Consider the following 19,756-nt stretch of genomic DNA (forward strand, 5'->3'; position numbering starts at 1 on the left):
CTCCGCGCACACACGCCGAGCGAGCAGCAGAGTCATTTCTCCTCCCCGCCGTTAGTGACGCAGGTCCGCTTGTCCACGAGCCGCTGAGGCCCGATCACGCGGCCCTCGCGTCTCTGCTGCACACCGGGGCGCAGAGACGAGGAGCCGGTACCCCAAAACTGTTCTCCTGGTCTAACAGGACCGGACCTGAACCACTGGACCAGCTAGACTGGACCTGATCCACCAGACCAGCTGTCCTCCTGGTCTAACAGGACTGGACAGTGTACTGACCTGGGTCAGTCACAGCGAATGGATCGTGAGTGATCGATCACATGGAGATACTGACCAGGGCCAGTCATGGTGAATCGATCAGGAGCGATTGATTACATGGAGATACTGACCAGGGCCAGTCACAGTGAATTGATCATGAGCGATCGATCACATGGAGATACTGACCAGGGCCAGTCACAGTGAATTGATCATGAGCGATCGATCACATGGAGATACTGACCAGGGCCAGTCCCAGTGAATCAATCAGGAGCGATTGATTACATGGAGATACTGACCAGGGCCAGTCCCAGTGAATCAATCATGAGCGATTGATTACATGGAGATACTGACCAGGGCCAGTCACAGTGAATTGATCATGAGCGATCGATCACATAGAGATACTGACCAGGGCCAGTCCCAGTGAATCGATCAGGAGCGATTGATTACATGGAGATACTGACCAGGGCCAGTCCCAGTGAATCGATCAGGAGCGATTGATTACATGGAGATACTGACCAGGGCCAGTCACAGTGAATTGATCATGAGGGATTGATTACATGGAGATACTGACCAGGGCCAGTCACAGTGAATTGATCATGAGCGATCGATCACATGGAGATACTGACCAGGGCCAGTCCCAGTGAATCAATCAGGAGCGATTGATTACATGGAGATACTGACCAGGGCCAGTCCCAGTGAATCAATCATGAGCGATTGATTACATGGAGATACTGACCAGGGCCAGTCACAGTGAATTGATCATGAGCGATCGATCACATAGAGATACTGACCAGGGCCAGTCCCAGTGAATCGATCAGGAGCGATTGATTACATGGAGATACTGACCAGGGCCAGTCCCAGTGAATCGATCAGGAGCGATTGATTACATGGAGATACTGACCAGGGCCAGTCACAGTGAATTGATCATGAGGGATTGATTACATGGAGATACTGACCAGGGCCAGTCACAGTGAATTGATCATGAGCGATCGATCACATGGAGATACTGACCAGGGCCAGTCCCAGTGAATCAATCAGGAGCGATTGATTACATGGAGATACTGACCAGGGCCAGTCCCAGTGAATCAATCATGAGCGATTGATTACATGGAGATACTGACCAGGGCCAGTCACAGTGAATTGATCATGAGCGATCGATCACATAGAGATACTGACCAGGGCCAGTCCCAGTGAATCGATCAGGAGCGATTGATTACATGGAGATACTGACCAGGGCCAGTCACAGTGAATTGATCATGAGGGATTGATTACATGGAGATACTGACCAGGGCCAGTCACAGTGAATTGATCATGAGCGATCGATCACATGGAGATACTGACCAGGGCCAGTCCCAGTGAATCAATCAGGAGCGATTGATTACATGGAGATACTGACCAGGGCCAGTCACAGTGAATTGATCATGAGCGATCGATCACATAGAGATACTGACCAGGGCCAGTCCCAGTGAATCGATCAGGAGCGATTGATTACATGGAGATACTGACCAGGGCCAGTCCCAGTGAATCGATCAGGAGTGATTGATTACATGGAGATACTGACCAGGGCCAGTCACAGCGAATCGATCATGAGCGATCGATCTCAGGGGCAAAGTACCAGAGCACATTCGAGCGAAGCTCCCAGCCGCTGGTGAAGTGGGCCTGGAAATGTGCAAGACTGCAAAGCAAACAGCAGACAGACCCCTCTCCCACACCCCAGCACGCAGCAGCAAGAGAGCGTTTCCTCTGGGGGGGGGGGCAGCCCCCTTGTAGGACGGAGACCGAACCAGCAGTCTCCTGAGCTCCGCTACACACACCCCACCCCCCCCTCCAAACACCGCCACCCCAGGAACCCCGAAAAACGAGAAGTAAAAGGAATACAGAAGTACCAGCCTCCCCCACCCCCCTAGTGTCCTTCCTCTTCCTCAGAGGCTGTCCGTCTCGGTCGCCACCAGGGGGCGCACAAGAGGCTCAGCCCTTAGGGCCGCCGCCCTCCGAGCCCTCCGAGAGTCCGCAGGCCGGAGCCGCTCCTGCTACACCATGTTCATGGCGTCCTCCAGCAGGAAGCGGTGGATTGCTGGGAAAGATGGCCGCTCCCTGGACTCCCGGCTCCAGCAGCTCAGCATCAGCTCGTACAGGCCCTGCGGACACACCTCCGGCCGGGACAGGTACACCTGGGGACAGGAGAGAGCAGAGAGACTGGTGAGCCTGTAGGACAGGAGAGAGGAGAGGGACAGGTCAGTCTGTGAGACAGGTACACCTGGGGAGAGAGAGGTTACAGGTACAGGTACTGCTGGCCAGGTGTGGCTGTTACCTGCTTGCCCTGGTCTCTGAAGAACTCTCCAGCGTTCTCGATCACCAGCTCATCTGTCATGGAGGCGTAGGGCTGCTCCTTACACAGCATCAGCATCTCCCAGAGGGTCACCCCGAACGCCCACACATCGCTGGCCGTGGTGAACTTCCCCTGGGGACACAGACACATGGGGTCACCCCGAACGCACCCACACACACAGATACACAGGGTCACCCCGAATGCCCCCACATCGGAGGGTACCCCAATGCTCAGGCGATGCTGTAGTAGGAGGTCACCCCAGCTGCAGTGACCCCAGTCCGGGGGCGTGGGGGACCCCGACGGGAGACGTACCATGAGGATGCACTCCCAGGCCATCCAGCGGATGGGCAGCACCGCGCGGCCCTGGATGCGGTAGTAGTCGCCGGCGTACAGGTTGCGGCTCATGCCGAAGTCGGCGATCTTGATGGCGCCACCCTCCCCCACCAGGCAGTTCCGGGTCGCCAGGTCCCGGTGGACAAAGTTCAGGGAGGCCAGGAACTTCATCCCGGAGGAGATCTGGCAGGCCATGGAGATCAGAGAGGTGTAGCTGGAGAGAGAGACACATCTCATATTGACACTGAGAGAGAGAGGGGTTCATACAGACACACTGACTGGACACTCCAGTACATTAACACTGCACTGAGAGAGAGAGGGGTTCATACACACACACTGACTGGACACTCCAGTACATGAACACTGCACTGAGAGAGAGAGGGGTTCATACAGACACACTGACTGGACACTCCAGTACATGAACACTGCACTGAGAGAGAGAGGGGTTCATACAGACACACTGACTGGACACTCCAGTACATGAACACTGCACTGAGAGAGAGAGGGGTTCATACACACACACTGACTGGACACTCCAGTACATGAACACTGCACTGAGAGAGAGAGGGGTTCATACACACACGCTGACTGGACACTCCAGTACATGAACACTGCACTGAGAGAGAGAGGGGTTCATACAGACACGCTGACTGGACACTCCAGTACATGAACACTGCACTGAGAGAGAGAGGGGTTCATACACACACGCTGACTGGACACTCCAGTACATGAACACTGCACTGAGAGAGAGAGGGGTTCATACAGACACGCTGACTGGACACTCCAGTACATTAACACTGCACTGAGAGAGAGAGGGGTTCACACAGACACGCTGACTGGACACTCCAGTACATTAACACTGCACTGAGAGAGAGAGGGGTTCATACAGACACACTGACTGGACACTCCAGTACATGAACACTGCACTGAGAGAGAGAGGGGTTCATACACACACACTGACTGGACACTCCAGTACATTAACACTGCACTGAGAGAGAGAGGGGTTAATACAGACACACTGACTGGACACTCCAGTACATGAACACTGCACTGAGAGAGGGGTTCATACACACACACTGACTGGACACTCCAGTACATGAACACTGCACTGAGAGAGAGAGGGGTTCATACAGACACACTGACTGGACACTCCAGTACATTAACACTGCACTGAGAGAGAGAGGGGTTCATACACACACACTGACTGGACACTCCAGTACATGAACACTGCACTGAGAGAGAGAGGGGTTCATACAGACACACTGACTGGACACTCCAGTACATGAACACTGCACTGAGAGAGAGAGGGGTTCATACACACACACTGACTGGACACTCCAGTACATGAACACTGCACTGAGAGAGAGAGGGGTTCATACAGACACACTGACTGGACACTCCAGTACATGAACACTGCACTGAGAGAGAGAGGGGTTCATACACACACACTGACTGGACACTCCAGTACATGAACACTGCACTGAGAGAGAGAGGGGTTCATACACACACGCTGACTGGACACTCCAGTACATGAACACTGCACTGAGAGAGAGAGGGGTTCATACAGACACGCTGACTGGACACTCCAGTACATTAACACTGCACTGAGAGAGAGAGGGGTTCACACAGACACACTGACTGGACACTCCAGTACATGAACACTGCACTGAGAGAGAGGGGTTCATACAGACACACTGACTGGACACTCCAGTACATGAACACTGCACTGAGAGAGAGAGAGGTTCATACAGACACACTGACTGGACACTCCAGTACATGAACACTGCACTGAGAGAGAGAGGGGTTCATACAGACACACTGACTGGACACTCCAGTACATGAACACTGCACTGAGAGAGAGAGGGGTTCATACACACACACTGACTGGACACTCCAGTACATGAACACTGCACTGAGAGAGAGAGGGGTTCATACACACACACTGACTGGACACTCCAGTACATGAACACTGCACTGAGAGAGAGAGGGGTTCATACACACACGCTGACTGGACACTCCAGTACATGAACACTGCACTGAGAGAGAGAGGGGTTCATACAGACACGCTGACTGGACACTCCAGTACATTAACACTGCACTGAGAGAGAGAGGGGTTCACACAGACACGCTGACTGGACACTCCAGTACATTAACACTGCACTGAGAGAGAGAGGGGTTCATACAGACACACTGACTGGACACTCCAGTACATGAACACTGCACTGAGAGAGAGAGGGGTTAATACACACACACTGACTGGACACTCCAGTACATTAACACTGCACTGAGAGAGAGAGGGGTTAATACAGACACACTGACTGGACACTCCAGTACATGAACACTGCACTGAGAGAGGGGTTCATACACACACACTGACTGGACACTCCAGTACATGAACACTGCACTGAGAGAGAGAGGGGTTAATACACACACACTGACTGGACACTCCAGTACATGAACACTGCACTGAGAGAGAGAGGGGTTCATACAGACACACTGACTGGACACTCCAATACATGAACACTGCACTGAGAGAGAGAGGGGTTCATACAGACACACTGACTGGACACTCCAATACATGAACACTGCACTGAGAGAGAGGGGTTCATACAGACACACTGACTGGACACTCCAGTACATGAACACTGCACTGAGAGAGAGGGGGGTTCATACAGACACACTGACTGGACACTCCAGTACATGAACACTGCACTGAGAGAGAGAGGGGTTCATACAGACACACTGACTGGACACTCCAGTACATGAACACTGCACTGAGAGAGAGAGGGGTTCATACAGACACACTGACTGGACACTCCAGTACATGAACACTGCACTGAGAGAGAGGGGTTCATACAGACACACTGACTGGACACTCCAGTACATGAACACTGCACTGAGAGAGAGGGGGGTTAATACACACACACTGACTGGACACTCCAGTACATGAACACTGCACTGAGAGAGAGAGGGGTTCATACAGACACACTGACTGGACACTCCAGTACATGAACACTGCACTGAGAGAGAGAGGGGTTCATACACACACACTGACTGGACACTCCAGTACATGAACACTGCACTGAGAGAGGGGGGGGTTCATACAGACACACTGAGTGGACAGACCTGACGGTGGACTCCCCATGGCTGGCGGTGGCCTTGTCCTCCAGGCTCCGGTGGCTCAGGTACTGGTTGAGGTCTCCGCTCTCCATGTACTCGGTCACCATGCACAGGGGGTCGTCGCGCACGCAGACCCCCAGCAGGCGGATGATGTTGGAGTCCTTGAGCCGCCACAGGATCTTCACCTCCTTCAGGAAGTCATTCCTGGAGGGAGGAGTGGCTCAGTCAGCACTGGTGGTCAGGCCCACTGGTCCTGCTGGGGCGATCTGATCTTGCACACACGTAGACTCGCGCACAGACTCGCAGTCACACTCAGGGACAGACTCGCACACATGTAGACTCGCAGTCACTCAGACACTCACGCACAAGTAGACTGGCACACAGACTCGCAGTCACACTCAGACACTCGCGCACACATGTAGACTGGCACACAGACTCGCAGTCACACTCAGACACTCGCGCACACATGTAGACTGGCACACAGACTCGCAGTCACACTCAGACACTCGCGCACACATGTAGACTGGCACACAGACTCGCAGTCACACTCAGACACTCGCGCACATGTAGACTCGCACACAGGCTCGCAGTCACACTCAGACACTCGCGCACACATGTAGACTGGCACACAGACTCGCAGTCACACTCAGACACTCGCGCACATGTAGACTCGCACACAGGCTCGCAGTCACACTCAGACACTCGCACATGTAGACTCGCACAGACTCTTGCACACAGGCTCGCAGTCACACTCAGACACTCTCGCACACGTAGACTCGCACACAGACTCGCAGTCACACTCAGACTCGCGCACATGTAGACTCGCACAGACTCTCGCGCACATGTAGACTCGCACAGACTCGCACACATGTAGACTGGCACAGACTCGCAGTCACACTCAGACACTCGCACACATGTAGACTGGCACACAGACTCGCAGTCACACTCAGACACTCGCACACATGTAGACTGGCACACAGACTCGCAGTCACACTCAGACACTCTCGCACGCATGTAGACTCGCACACAGGCTCGCAGTCACACTCAGACACTCGCACACATGTAGACTCGCACAGACTCTCGCGCACATGTAGACTCGCACAGACTCTCGCGCACATGTAGACTCGCACAGACTCGCAGTCACACTCAGACACTCGCACACATGTAGACTGGCACACAGACTCGCAGTCACACTCAGACACTCTCGCACACATGTAGACTCGCACAGACTCTCGCATGCATGTAGACTCGCACACAGGCTCGCAGTCACTCAGACACTCTCGCACACATGTAGACTCGCACAGACGCACAGACTCTCGCACACATGTAGACTGAGACACTCTCGCACACATGTAGACTCGCACACAGGCTCGCAGTCACTCAGACACTCTGGCACACATGTAGACTCGCAGTCACACTCAGGGACAGACTCGCGCAGACTCACAGTCACTCTCAGTCTCTCGCACAGACTGGTGTCCGGGGTTCAATACCAGACCCGGGATTCTGTCTGTGTGAAGCAAGGTGGGGTACAGCCTTGATAGGACACCAGTCCATCACGGGACACGGACACAGACACACTCTCTGGACAGGATACCGGTCTATCACAGGACAGACAAACAGTCTCACACACAGATAAACAATCATAGATAGACTCACACACTCACCAATACCCTGGCTTCTCTCCAGACACAGCTGGGTGAGCTCCTCCAGTCAGGACAGGAGGCTCTACACACAGAGGGGTGGGAGGGGTTAACAAGCAGCACTTGCCTGGCGTTCTTGGTGGCATCGGCGCGCAGGATCTTGACGGCCACCAGAAGGGGGCGCCCTTTGCGGATGTTGAAGGGGAACTCCAGCCCGGGCAGCTCCTGTGGGCTGTGTATCTCACACAGGTGGACCTGGGGACGCAGACAGAGGGGTCACCCCAGGACACACAGGGGGGCAGTAGGGTAAGTCTGGGTCATACTAACGGTGTCTGGGTCCCGTTTCGGGGTTCCGGGCCCCGTGTGGGGGTGACTATCTGCTCACCTCCCCGAACTGCCCCTCGCCCAGCTTCTCCCTGAAGACCAGGCAGGCGCGGGGCAGCTCGGCGGGGGCGCTGTCCTCGGCCGCCAGCGCGGGCACGGCGTACGTGTTGTTCCCGCTGACGCCCTGCAGGCTGACGATGTCGGCCTCCGCGTAGTGGGGCACGCTGGGAGGGGGCGGGGCCCCGGGGTACGGGGGTGGGGCCTCCTGCAGGGGCGGGGCCATGGCCTCGCTGTAGCCACGCCCGCCTGCTGCTGGGAGAACAGGGGGGGCTAGAATTAATTAACATGACTAATTAGATTGACACAGGAAATGAAGTCATGACAGACGAGACAGACTGAACAAGGAAACAGGGAGAGATCATGGGGCTCCAGGTCTGAACCCCAAAAACTGCCCTATAAAGGATAGATGGAAAGGGTGTCCAGTGAACCGCTGTGTGTCTCAGTGTGAGAGAGAGACGGGGTGTCCAGTCTTGTGTGTGTCTCAGTCTTACCCTGCGTGTTGATGGGCTTGCTACCCTCGTCCCCAGCTGGGGTCAGGCTGTGAGACGACGGCAGGAGGAGGTTGCTCAGTGGCCGCACTGGGGACAAGGGGCACAACAACACAGACACGACAACAGTCAGACACAGCCACAGAGACACAACACCCACGCTGACTCACAGGAACTGCACATACTGACACAGACACAACTTTTTAACCCTCCTCTCTCTCAGTGCAGTGTTCATGTACTGGAGTGTCCAGTCAGTGTGTCTGTATTAACCCCTCTCTCTCTCAGTGCAGTGTTCATGTACTGGAGTGTCAAGTCAGTGTGTTTATATGAACCCCTCTCTCTCTCAGTGCAGTGTTAATGTACTGGAGTGTCCAGTCAGTGTGTGTGTATGAACCCCTCTCTCTCTCAGTGCAGTGTTCATGTACTGGAGTGTCCAGTCAGTGTGTCTGTATGAACCCCTCTCTCTCTCAGTGCAGTGTTCATGTACTGGAGTGTCCAGTCAGTGTGTCTGTATGAACCCCTCTCTCTCAGTGCAGTGTTCATGTCCTGGAGTGTCCAGTCAGTGTGTGTGTATGAACCCCTCTCTCTCTCAGTGCAGTGTTCATGTACTGGAGTGTCCAGTCAGTGTGTCTGTATGAACCCTCTCTCTCTCAGTGCAGTGTTCATGTACTGGAGTGTCCAGTCAGTGTGTCTGTATGAACCCCCCTCTCTCTCAGTGCAGTGTTCATGTACTGGAGTGTCCAGTCAGTGTGTCTGTATTAACCCCTCTCTCTCTCAGTGCAGTGTTCATGTACTGGAGTGTCCAGTCAGTGTGTCTGTATTAACCCCTCTCTCTCAGTGCAGTGTTCATGTACTGGAGTGTCCAGTCAGTGTGTCTGTATGAACCCCCCTCTCTCTCAGTGCAGTGTTCATGTACTGGAGTGTCCAGTCAGTGTGTCTGTATGAACCCCTCTCTCTCTCAGTGCAGTGTTCATGTCCTGGAGTGTCCAGTCAGTATTAACCCCTCTCTCTCACCGGTGGCCTCTCTCTGCCTCAGCAGGACGCTGGGCTCCTGGTACTCCCCTGGACTGTGCTCCTCTCGGTCGGGCTCGCCGGCGCAGGACTGGATGCGCTGGTACCGGCTGCTGTAGCGGGCCGAGCTCAGGGGGTTGTGGGTGTTGTTGATGACCACAGTGTCGCCGGGCACGGACAGGTGGACCCGCAGCTCCTCGTCGGACCGGCCCTGCGCCTGGACGCAGGGAGAGGATGGGTCAGCGCCGGCAAGAGGAGGCAGGGAGGCCCGGTCTGCTACTACTTTACAGCGCTCCTAACCACCCCCCACTGCTGGTAAAGCAGTAGCAGACCAGGCCTCTCGCGGCGCCTCGGCTCCCACAGCGCCCTCTGGTGTCCCCTCCCTCTGTCCCGAGATCCCTCGCCAACAGGCCCTACGGTACAGAGGGGGTGCCAGCTCTGCACCTCACAGCAGGATCTCGAACCCAGGACCCCCAGTCCGGCAGGAGTTGAACTCCACAGCCGAATACCTCCGGGAACGCAGGCCCTGGGACGACCTGTGATCGACTAACCTATTGATTGGGGATACACAGCCAACAGCTCCCTTCCCCCTGAACCCCACAGGGCTCAATCAGGGGTTCAGGGGCTCCCCTCTGTGCTCCTGGGGTCTCACCTTGCCCAGCAGCTTCCTCCAGTGCTGCCGCCACAGGATGCTGGCGATGACCCCCAGCAGCAGCAGGATGATGGCCACCAGGCAGCCCACCAGGATGGAGGTGTGGCTGCTGTCGTCCTTGGCGACGGGAAGCCCCGCCTTCGGAGTCAGGACCACCCAATCCGCTGCTGGGAACAGAGCAGCCGAACTCCAGATTAGTGATCTCCTGCTCATGCACTCTCCCTCCTCTCTCCTCTCCTGCTCCTGCACCCTCCCTCCTCTCCTGCACTCTCCCTCCTCTCTCCTCTCCTGCTCTTGCACTCTCCCTCTTCTCCAGTCTCCTGCACCTGCACTCTCTCTGCTCTCCTGCTCCTGCATTCTCCCTCCTCTCCCCTCTCCTGCTCCTGCACTCTCCCTCCTCTCACCTTTCCTGCTCCTGCACTCTCCCTCCTCTCCTGCTCCTGCACTCTCCCTCCTCTCACCTCTCCTGCTCCTGCACTCTCCCTCTTCTCCAGTCTCTTGCTCCTGAACTCTCCCTCTTCTCCAGTCTCTTGCTCCAGAACTCTCATGTCTCCCCTCAGTCCTTCCCCTGTGGCTCCCCCAGTCTTTACACAAAGCGCAACTCATGCAGAAGCTGTGCACCACTAAAGCGCGCACCGCCCACTGTAAATGCAATGTAAGGTTTGAAAGGGGAGATGCCCCAGGTCAGTTCAGCCAGTCTCATGCTCTGTTACAGGGTTACAGCCTCATGCAGTTCTGGGGTGCAGGGTTAGAGGTCACCCCCGTCACTCTCACCTGACAGTGTGCCGTTGGTGGCGTCCGTGTCTGTCGGGGAGAGATCGCTGGGGTCTGGGGGGGGATCGGTGAAGTGGAGGAGCAGAGATCAGATGACTGAATACAGGTGTTTTTACCCTGATCTTACTGGGCTGTACTGCATACTGTGTTTTTACCCTGATCTCACTGGGCTGTACTGCATACTGTGTTTTTACCCTAATCTCACTGCACTGTCCTCTGTTTTTACCCTGATCTCACTGGGCTGTAGTGCACTGCACTGTACTGCATACTGTGTTTTTACCCTGATCTCACTGGGCTGTACTGCATACTGTGTTTTTACCCTAATCTCACTGCACTGTCCTCTGTTTTTACCCTGATCTCACTGGGCTGTACTGCGCTGTCCTGTGTTTATACCCCAGTCTCACCATGTTTGGTGCTCAGTGTCCCAGCCAGCTGCTCACCTGGCAATGTGGTGCTGTTCTCGGCGCCCCCTGGTGTCAGGGCAGTAGAGGTGCTGCCAGCGGTGGTAGAGGGAGGCGGAGGGTCTTCTGGGAGGGGCAGCTCCTCGGCCTCCTCTGGGGTGGATAGAGGGAGAGAGGATTGGGGACAGAAGCAGTGAGCACAGACAGCAGACCCCCCCCAGTGTCCTTCAACCCCACCCCCTCTGTGTCACACTTAGCCCCGCCCCAGTCTCCTGTCACACTCCACCCCCCTCACACGTCGCCCTGCCCCCAGTCTCCTGTCACGCTCCGCCCCTCTATCACACGTCGCCCCGCCCCCAGTCTCCTGTCACGCTCCGCCCCTCTGTCACACGTAGCCCTGCCCCCAGTCTTCTGTCACGCTCCGCCCCTCTGTCACACGTAGCCCCGCCCCCAGTCTCCTGTCACGCTCCGCCCCTCTGTCACACGTAGCCCCGCCCCCAGTCTCCTGTCACGCTCCGCCCCTCTGTCACACGTAGCCCCGCCCCCAGTCTTCTGTCACGCTCCGCCCCTCTGTCACACGTAGCCCCGCCCCCAGTCTCCTGTCGCGCTCTGCCTGTCGTATCTGAGAGAAACAAGACCTTGACCCTGTTTATCAACACTCCTGCTCCTCTCACTGGCCCCGCCCCTCATCTTCTCCACCTCAGCACTGCTCCTCTATATCGTACCTCTGCCCCGCCCCTCGACCCCTCTGCCCCTCATCTTCTCCACCTCAGCACTGCTCCTCTATATCATCCCTCTGCCCCGCCCCTCGACCCCTCTGCCTCTCATCTTCTCCACCTCAGCACTGCTCCTCTATATCGTACCTCTGCCCCGCCCCTCGACCCCTCTGACCCTCATCTTCTCCACCTCAGCACTGCTCCTCTATATCATCCCTCTGCCCTGCCCCTCGACCCCTCTGCGCCTCATCTTCTCCACCTCAGCACTGCTCCTCTATATCGTACCTCTGCCCCGCCCCTCGACCCCTCTGCCCCTCATCTTCTCCACCTCAGCACTGCTCCTCTATATCGTACCTCTGCCCCGCCCCTCGACTCCTCTGCCCCTCATCTTCTCCACCTCAGCACTGCTCCTCTATATCATACCTCTGCCCCGCCCCTCGACCCCTCTACCCCTCATCTTCTCCACCTCAGCACTGCTCCTCTATATCATCCCTCTGCCCCACCCCTCGACTCCTCTGCCCCTCATCTTCTCCACCTCAGCACTGCTCCTCTATATCGTACCTCTGCCCCGCCCCTCGACCCCTCTGCCCCTCATCTTCTCCACCTCAGCACTGCTCCTCTATATCATACCTCTGCCCCACCCCTCGACTCCTCTGCGCCTCATCTTCTCCACCTCAGCACTGCTCCTCTATATCATCCCTCTGCCCTGCCCCTCGACCCCTCTGCGCCTCATCTTCTCCACCTCAGCACTGCTCCTCTATATCGTACCTCTGCCCCGCCCCTCGACCCCTCTCTGCCCCGCCCCTCGACCCCTCCGCCCCTCAGAGTCTCGTACCCGACAGGAAGGCGATCTCGCTGATGAGCAGCCAGCTGTCGGCGAAGGAGAACTGGCAGCGCACGATGGCACCCAGCCGCCCGCCCAGCGGCACAGTGACGGTCCGGGCGCTGGGGTCCAGCAGGTCCTCCAGCGCCACCGCCAGGCCGAGCGGCTCCGGGTCCCACTGGTGCAGCAGGCCGGGCTTGAACTGGCACTGCACCCGGCTGAAGACCCGCACGCCCTGGACATAGCGGTTATTACAGCGCACCTGGGGGACAGAGGGACAGGGCTGGACACAAAGAGACAGGGCTGGACACAGCGCACCTGGGACAGAGAGAGGGACAGGGCTGGACACAGCGCACCTGGGGGACAGAGGGACAGGGCTGGACACAGCGCACCTGGGACACAGAGAGGCATAGGGCTGGACACAGCGCACCTGGGGGACAGAGGGGCAGGGCTGGACACAGCGCACCTGGGACAGAGAGGGACAAGGCTGGACACAGTGCACCTGGGGGACAGAGGGACAGGGCTGGACACAGCGCACCTGGGACAGAGAGAGGCATAGGGCTGGACACAGCGCACCTGGGGGACAGAGGGGCAGGGCTGGACACAGCGCACCTGGGACAGAGAGACATAGGGCTGGACACAGCGCACCTGGGGGACAGAGGGACAGGGCTGGACACAGCGCACCTGGGACAGAGAGACATAGGGCTGGACACAGCGCACCTGGGGGACAGAGGGGCAGGGCTGGACACAGCGCACCTGGGACAGAGAGACATAGGGCTGGACACAGCGCACCTGGGGGACAGAGGGACAGGGCTGGACACAGCGCACCTGGGACAGAGAGAGGCATAGGGCTGGACACAGCGCACCTGGGGGACAGAGGGGCAGGGCTGGACACAGCGCACCTGGGACAGAGAGGGACAAGGCTGGACACAGTGCACCTGGGGGACAGAGGGACAGGGCTGGACACAGCGCACCTGGGACAGAGAGAGGCATAGGGCTGGACACAGCGCACCTGGGGGACAGAGGGGCAGGGCTGGACACAGCGCACCTGGGACAGAGAGACATAGGGCTGGACACAGCGCACCTGGGGGACAGAGGGACAGGGCTGGACACAGCGCACCTGGGACAGAGAGACATAGGGCTGGACACAGCGCACCTGGGGGACAGAGGGGCAGGGCTGGACACAGCGCACCTGGGACAGAGAGACATAGGGCTGGACACAGCGCACCTGGGGGACAGAGGGGCAGGGCTGGACACAGCGCACCTGGGACAGGGCTGGACACAGCGCACCTGGGGGAAAGAGGGACAGGGCTGGACACAGCGCACCAGGGACAGAGAGACATAGGGGTCACACTGACTGGACATGCTGTGCTGGACAAGGGTTGACAGAGGTATCTGCATGCTGTGCTGGACTGTGCTGGACAGGGGTGGACAGAGGTACCTGCATGCTGTGCTGGACAGGGGTACCTGCATGCTGTGCTGGACTGTGCTGGACAGGGCTGGACAGGGGTACCTGCATGCTGTGCTGGACTGTGCTAGACAGGGCTGGACAGGGGTACCTGCATGCTGTGCTGGACAGGGCTGGACAGGGGTACCTGCATGCTGTGCTGGACTGTGCTGGACAGGGCTGGACAGGGGTACCTGCATGCTGTGCAGTGTCCGAGGAGTCTGGAAGTGGAACTCCATCTCGACGTGACCCTTCCCAGTGGCCTCTCTGTTCCAGCCCAGGTAGTCGTACCCGGGCCACACCCTGAGCTCCTGGCTGTCCATGAAGTCGTCCTCACCCAGCACACCGTCACACAGCTGACCCAGCCCGCCGTACTGGATACTGACCACAGGAGAGAGAGAGAGAGGGGTTAATACTGACCACAAGGAGAGAGAGAGAGACAGGGGGGTTAATACTGACCACAGGGGAGAGAGAGGGAGGGGTTAATACTGACCACAGGGAGAGAGAGACAGGGGGGTTAATACTGACCACAGGGGAGAGACAGAGGGGTTAATACTGACCACAGGGAGAGAGAGACAGGGGGGTTAATACTGACCACAGGGGAGAGAGAGAGAGGGGTTAATACTGACCACAGGGGAGAGAGAGACAGAGGGGTTAATACTGACCACAGGGAGAGAGAGACAGGGGGGTTAATACTGACCACAGGGGAGAGAGAGAGGGGTTAATAGTGAGTACACACACATGAGAGAGAAAGAGGGGGGTTAATAGTGAGCACACACAGACAGACAGAGGAGTTAATAGTGAGCACAGAGACAGAGTGAGCACACACACATGAGAGAGAAAGAGGGGGGTTAATAGTGAGCACACACAGACAGACAGAGGGGTTAATAGCACACACAGAGACAGAGAGGTTAATAGTGAGCACACACATGAGAGAGAAAGAGGGGGGTTAATAGTGAGCACACACAGACAGAGGAGTTAATAGTGAGCACAGACAGAGACAGAGTGAGCACACACACATGAGAGAGAAAGAGGGGGGGTTAATAGTAACCACGGGGAGAGAGCAACAGAGAGTTTAATAATGAGCACACACAGAGACAGACAGAGGGGTTAATACAGCAGTACGGAGTCAGTGATCAGGAGACTCACCCTGCCTCAGTGGTGCCGTCGTACGTAGAGTCGTTCAGATACACAGGTGACCCAGACAGGTGCATCACCTGTCCCTCTGGTACAGTGTAGGCCTTCAGAGCTCCTGAGAGAGAGACAGATGATCGCTTTATACCCGTCTGTCTCACCTGTACAGCTCCTCTCTGACACACACTCCTCTCTCACTGTCTCCTCTCTGAGACACACTCTCTCTGTCTCTGTCTCACCGGTCCAGGGGCAGCCGTACAGCTCCACGCGCAGACAGACGCTCATGACCCGGTCGGCCATGGGGTAGAACCGCACCAGTCTGGCGATGATGGGCGGGCCCAGGTCCTTCAGAACCACGTCGTATGTGTTCTGGTTCCCCGACACCACCTGCAGGGCGGCGCCAGAGAGAGACAGAGAGGGAGGGGAGTGAGGTCCACATCCCCAGCGTCTCTCCTGAAGATCAGGCCAACCGTGTGCTTGTGAGGATCTCATTGACCCCTCACCCCTGACCTCCTCGCCCCAGCGGTCCCTCCAGCTCAGCCAGGTGCGCCCTGAGCCCTGAGCCCTGACCTCCTCGCCCCAGCGGTCCCTCCAGCTCAGCCAGGTGCGCCCTGAGCCCTGACCCCAGGTGTTCCCTGACCCCTGACCCCTGAGCCCTGAGCCCTGAGCCCTGAGCCCTGACCTCCTCGCCCCAGCGGTCCCTCCAGCTCAGCCAGGTGCGCCCTGACCCCTGAGCCCTGACCTCCTCGCCCCAGCGGTCCCTCCAGCTCAGCCAGGTGCGCCCTGAGCCCTGAGCCCTGACCTCCTCGCCCCAGCGGTCCCTCCAGCTCAGCCAGGTGCGCCCTGAGCCCTGAGCCCTGACCTCCTCGCCCCAGCGGTCCCTCCAGCTCAGCCAGGTGCGCCCTGAGCCCTGACCCCAGGTGTTCCCTGACCCCTGACCCCTGAGCCCTGAGCCCTGAGCCCTGAGCCCTGACCTCCTCGCCCCAGCGGTCCCTCCAGCTCAGCCAGGTGCGCCCTGACCCCTGAGCCCTGACCTCCTCGCCCCAGCGGTCCCTCCAGCTCAGCCAGGTGCGCCCTGAGCCCTGAGCCCTGACCTCCTCGCCCCAGCGGTCCCTCCAGCTCAGCCAGGTGCGCCCTGAGCCCTGAGCCCTGACCTCCTCGCCCCAGCGGTCCCTCCAGCGCAGCCAGGTGCGCCCTGAGCCCTGAGCCCTGACCTCCTCGCCCCAGCGGTCCCTCCAGCGCAGCCAGGTGCGCCCTGAGCCCTGACCTCCTCGCCCCAGCGGTCCCTCCAGCTCAGCCAGGTGCGCCCTGAGCCCTGACCTCCTCGCCCCAGCGGTCCCTCCAGCGCAGCCAGGTGCGCCCTGAGCCCTGACCTCCTCGCCCCAGCGGTCCCTCCAGCGCAGCCAGGTGCACCCTGAGCCCTGAGCCCTGAGCCCTGAGCCCTGAGCCCTGAGCCCTGACCTCCTCGCCCCAGCGGTCCCTCCAGCTCAGCCAGGTGCGCCCTGAGCCCTGAGCCCTGACCTCCTCGCCCCAGCGGTCCCTCCAGCTCAGCCAGGTGCGCCCTGAGCCCTGAGCCCTGACCCCTGAGCCCTGACCTCCTCGCCCCAGCGGTCCCTCCAGCGCAGCCAGGTGCGCCCTGAGCCCTGAGCCCTGAGCCCTGAGCCCTGAGCCCTGAGCCCTGAGCCCTGACCTCCTCGCCCCAGCGGTCCCTCCAGCTCAGCCAGGTGCGCCCTGAGCCCTGAGCCCTGAGCCCTGAGCCCTGAGCCCTGAGCCCTGACCTCCTCGCCCCAGCGGTCCCTCCAGCTCAGCCAGGTGCGCCCTGACCCCTGAGCCTTGACCTCCTCGCCCCAGCGGTCCCTCCAGCTCAGCCAGGTGCGCCCTGAGCCCTGAGCCCTGAGCCCTGAGCCCTGACCTCCTCGCCCCAGCGGTCCCTCCAGCTCAGCCAGGTGCGCCCTGAGCCCTGAGCCCTGACCTCCTCGCCCCAGCGGTCCCTCCAGCTCAGCCAGGTGCGCCCTGAGCCCTGAGCCCTGAGCCCTGAGCCCTGACCTCTGACCTCTGACCTCCTCGCCCCAGCGGTCCCTCCAGCTCAGCCAGGTGCGCTCTGAGCCCTGAGCCCTGACCTCCTCGCCCCAGCGGTCCCTCCAGCTCAGCCAGGTGCGCCCTGAGCCCTGAGCCCTGAGCCCTGACCTCTGACCTCTGACCTCCTCGCCCCAGCGGTCCCTCCAGCTCAGCCAGGTGCGCCCTGACCCCTGAGCCCTGACCTCCTCGCCCCAGCGGTCCCTCCAGCTCAGCCAGGTGCGCCCTGAGCCCTGAGCCCTGACCTCCTCGCCCCAGCGGTCCCTCCAGCTCAGCCAGGTGCGCCCTGAGCCCTGAGCCCTGAGCCCTGACCTCTGACCTCTGACCTCCTCGCCCCAATGGTCCCTCCAGCTCAGCCAGGTGCGCCCTGAGCCCTGACCTCCTCGCCCCAGCGGTCCCTCCAGCTCAGCCAGGTGCGCCCTGAGCCCTGACCTCCTCGCCCCAGCGGGTCCCTCCAGCTCAGCCAGGTGCGCCCTGAGCCCTGAGCCCTGACCTCCTCGCCCCAGCGGTCCCTCCAGCTCAGCCAGGTGCGCCCTGAGCCCTGAGCCCTGACCTCCTCGCCCCAGCGGTCCCTCCAGCGCAGCCAGGTGCGCCCTGAGCCCTGAGCCCTGAGCCCTGACCTCCTCGCCCCAGCGGTCCCTCCAGCTCAACCAGGTGCGCCCTGAGCCCTGAGCCCTGACCTCCTCGCCCCAGCGGTCCCTCCAGCTCAGCCAGGTGCGCCCTGAGCCCTGAGCCCTGAGCCCTGACCTCCTCGCCCCAGCGGTCCCTCCAGCTCAGCCAGGTGCGCCCTGAGCCCTGAGCCCTGACCCCTGAGCCCTGACCTCCTCGCCCCAGCGGTCCCTCCAGCGCAGCCAGGTGCGCCCTGAGCCCTGAGCCCTGAGCCCTGACCTCCTCGCCCCAGCGGTCCCTCCAGCTCAGCCAGGTGCGCCCTGAGCCCTGAGCCCTGACCTCCTCGCCCCAGCGGTCCCTCCAGCGCAGCCAGGTGCGCCCTGAGCCCTGAGCCCTGAGCCCTGACCTCTGACCTCTGACCTCCTCGCCCCAGCGGTCCCTCCAGCTCAGCCAGGTGCGCCCTGAGCCCTGAGCCCTGACCTCCTCGCCCCAGCGGTCCCTCCAGCTCAGCCAGGTGCGCCCTGACCCCTGAGCCCTGACCCCTGAGCCCTGAGCCCTGAGCCCTGAGCCCTGACCTCCTCGCCCCAGCGGTCCCTCCAGCTCAGCCAGGTGCGCCCTGAGCCCTGAGCCCTGACCCCTGAGCCCTGACCTCCTCGCCCCAGCGGTCCCTCCAGCGCAGCCAGGTGCGCCCTGAGCCCTGAGCCCTGAGCCCTGACCTCCTCGCCCCAGCGGTCCCTCCAGCTCAGCCAGGTGCGCCCTGAGCCCTGAGCCCTGACCTCCTCGCCCCAGCGGTCCCTCCAGCGCAGCCAGGTGCGCCCTGAGCCCTGAGCCCTGACCTCTGACCTCTGACCTCCTCGCCCCAGCGGTCCCTCCAGCTCAGCCAGGTGCGCCCTGAGCCCTGAGCCCTGACCTCCTCGCCCCAGCGGTCCCTCCAGCTCAGCCAGGTGCGCCCTGACCCCTGACCCCTGACCCCTGAGCCCTGAGCCCTGAGCCCTGAGCCCTGACCTCCTCGCCCCAGCGGTCCCTCCAGCTCAGCCAGGTGCGCCCTGAGCCCTGAGCCCTGACCTCCTCGCCCCAGCGGTCCCTCCAGCTCAGCCAGGTGCGCCCTGACCCCTGAGCCCTGACCTCCTCGCCCCAGCGGTCCCTCCAGCTCAGCCAGGTGCGCCCTGACCCCTGACCCCTGAGCCCTGACCTCTGACCTCTGACCTCCTCGCCCCAATGGTCCCTCCAGCTCAGCCAGGTGCGCCCTGACCTCCTCGCCCCAGCGGTCCCTCCAGCGCAGCCAGGTGCGCCCTGAGCCCTGACCTCCTCGCCCCAGCGGGTCCCTCCAGCTCAGCCAGGTGCGCCCTGAGCCCTGAGCCCTGACCTCCTCGCCCCAGCGGTCCCTCCAGCTCAGCCAGGTGCGCCCTGAGCCCTGAGCCCTGACCTCCTCGCCCCAGCGGTCCCTCCAGCGCAGCCAGGTGCGCCCTGAGCCCTGAGCCCTGAGCCCTGACCTCCTCGCCCCAGCGGTCCCTCCAGCTCAACCAGGTGCGCCCTGAGCCCTGAGCCCTGACCTCCTCGCCCCAGCGGT

At 60.0% G+C, this 19,756-nt stretch overlaps 1 protein-coding gene across 6 annotated transcripts in view; it reads right to left on the reverse strand.

Moving 5' to 3' along the window:
- Positions 1 to 626: 626 nt before the first annotated feature.
- Positions 627 to 19,756, reverse strand: part of LOC148812628 (epithelial discoidin domain-containing receptor 1-like) — a 32,797-nt gene continuing 13,667 nt past the window's right edge. For 2 of the 6 annotated variants that reach the window (XM_088908559.1, XM_088908565.1), the window contains exons 5-19: positions 15,741 to 15,888; positions 15,517 to 15,619; positions 14,562 to 14,748; positions 12,933 to 13,182; positions 11,421 to 11,534; positions 10,981 to 11,034; positions 10,207 to 10,373; positions 9,558 to 9,771; positions 8,547 to 8,633; positions 8,057 to 8,307; positions 7,799 to 7,926; positions 6,038 to 6,235; positions 2,891 to 3,125; positions 2,561 to 2,710; positions 627 to 2,420 (exon numbers count right to left, since the gene is read on the reverse strand). In XM_088908559.1, the coding sequence (XP_088764685.1) occupies positions 2,280 to 2,420; positions 2,561 to 2,710; positions 2,891 to 3,125; positions 6,038 to 6,235; positions 7,799 to 7,926; positions 8,057 to 8,307; positions 8,547 to 8,633; positions 9,558 to 9,771; positions 10,207 to 10,373; positions 10,981 to 11,034; positions 11,421 to 11,534; positions 12,933 to 13,182; positions 14,562 to 14,748; positions 15,517 to 15,619; positions 15,741 to 15,888 (2,427 nt within the window). In that variant the 3' untranslated portion in view covers positions 627 to 2,279. The remainder of the gene's footprint in view (positions 2,421 to 2,560; positions 2,711 to 2,890; positions 3,126 to 6,037; positions 6,236 to 7,798; positions 7,927 to 8,056; positions 8,308 to 8,546; positions 8,634 to 9,557; positions 9,772 to 10,206; positions 10,374 to 10,980; positions 11,035 to 11,420; positions 11,535 to 12,932; positions 13,183 to 14,561; positions 14,749 to 15,516; positions 15,620 to 15,740; positions 15,889 to 19,756) is intronic. The other 4 variants (XM_088908561.1, XM_088908560.1, XM_088908564.1 and 1 more) reach the window with 4 other exon arrangements.

The sequence above is a fragment of the Atractosteus spatula genome (assembly GCF_055471065.1).
Source record: "Atractosteus spatula isolate fAtrSpa1 chromosome 10 unlocalized genomic scaffold, fAtrSpa1.hap1 SUPER_10_unloc_2, whole genome shotgun sequence".
Lineage (NCBI taxonomy): Eukaryota > Metazoa > Chordata > Actinopteri > Semionotiformes > Lepisosteidae > Atractosteus > Atractosteus spatula.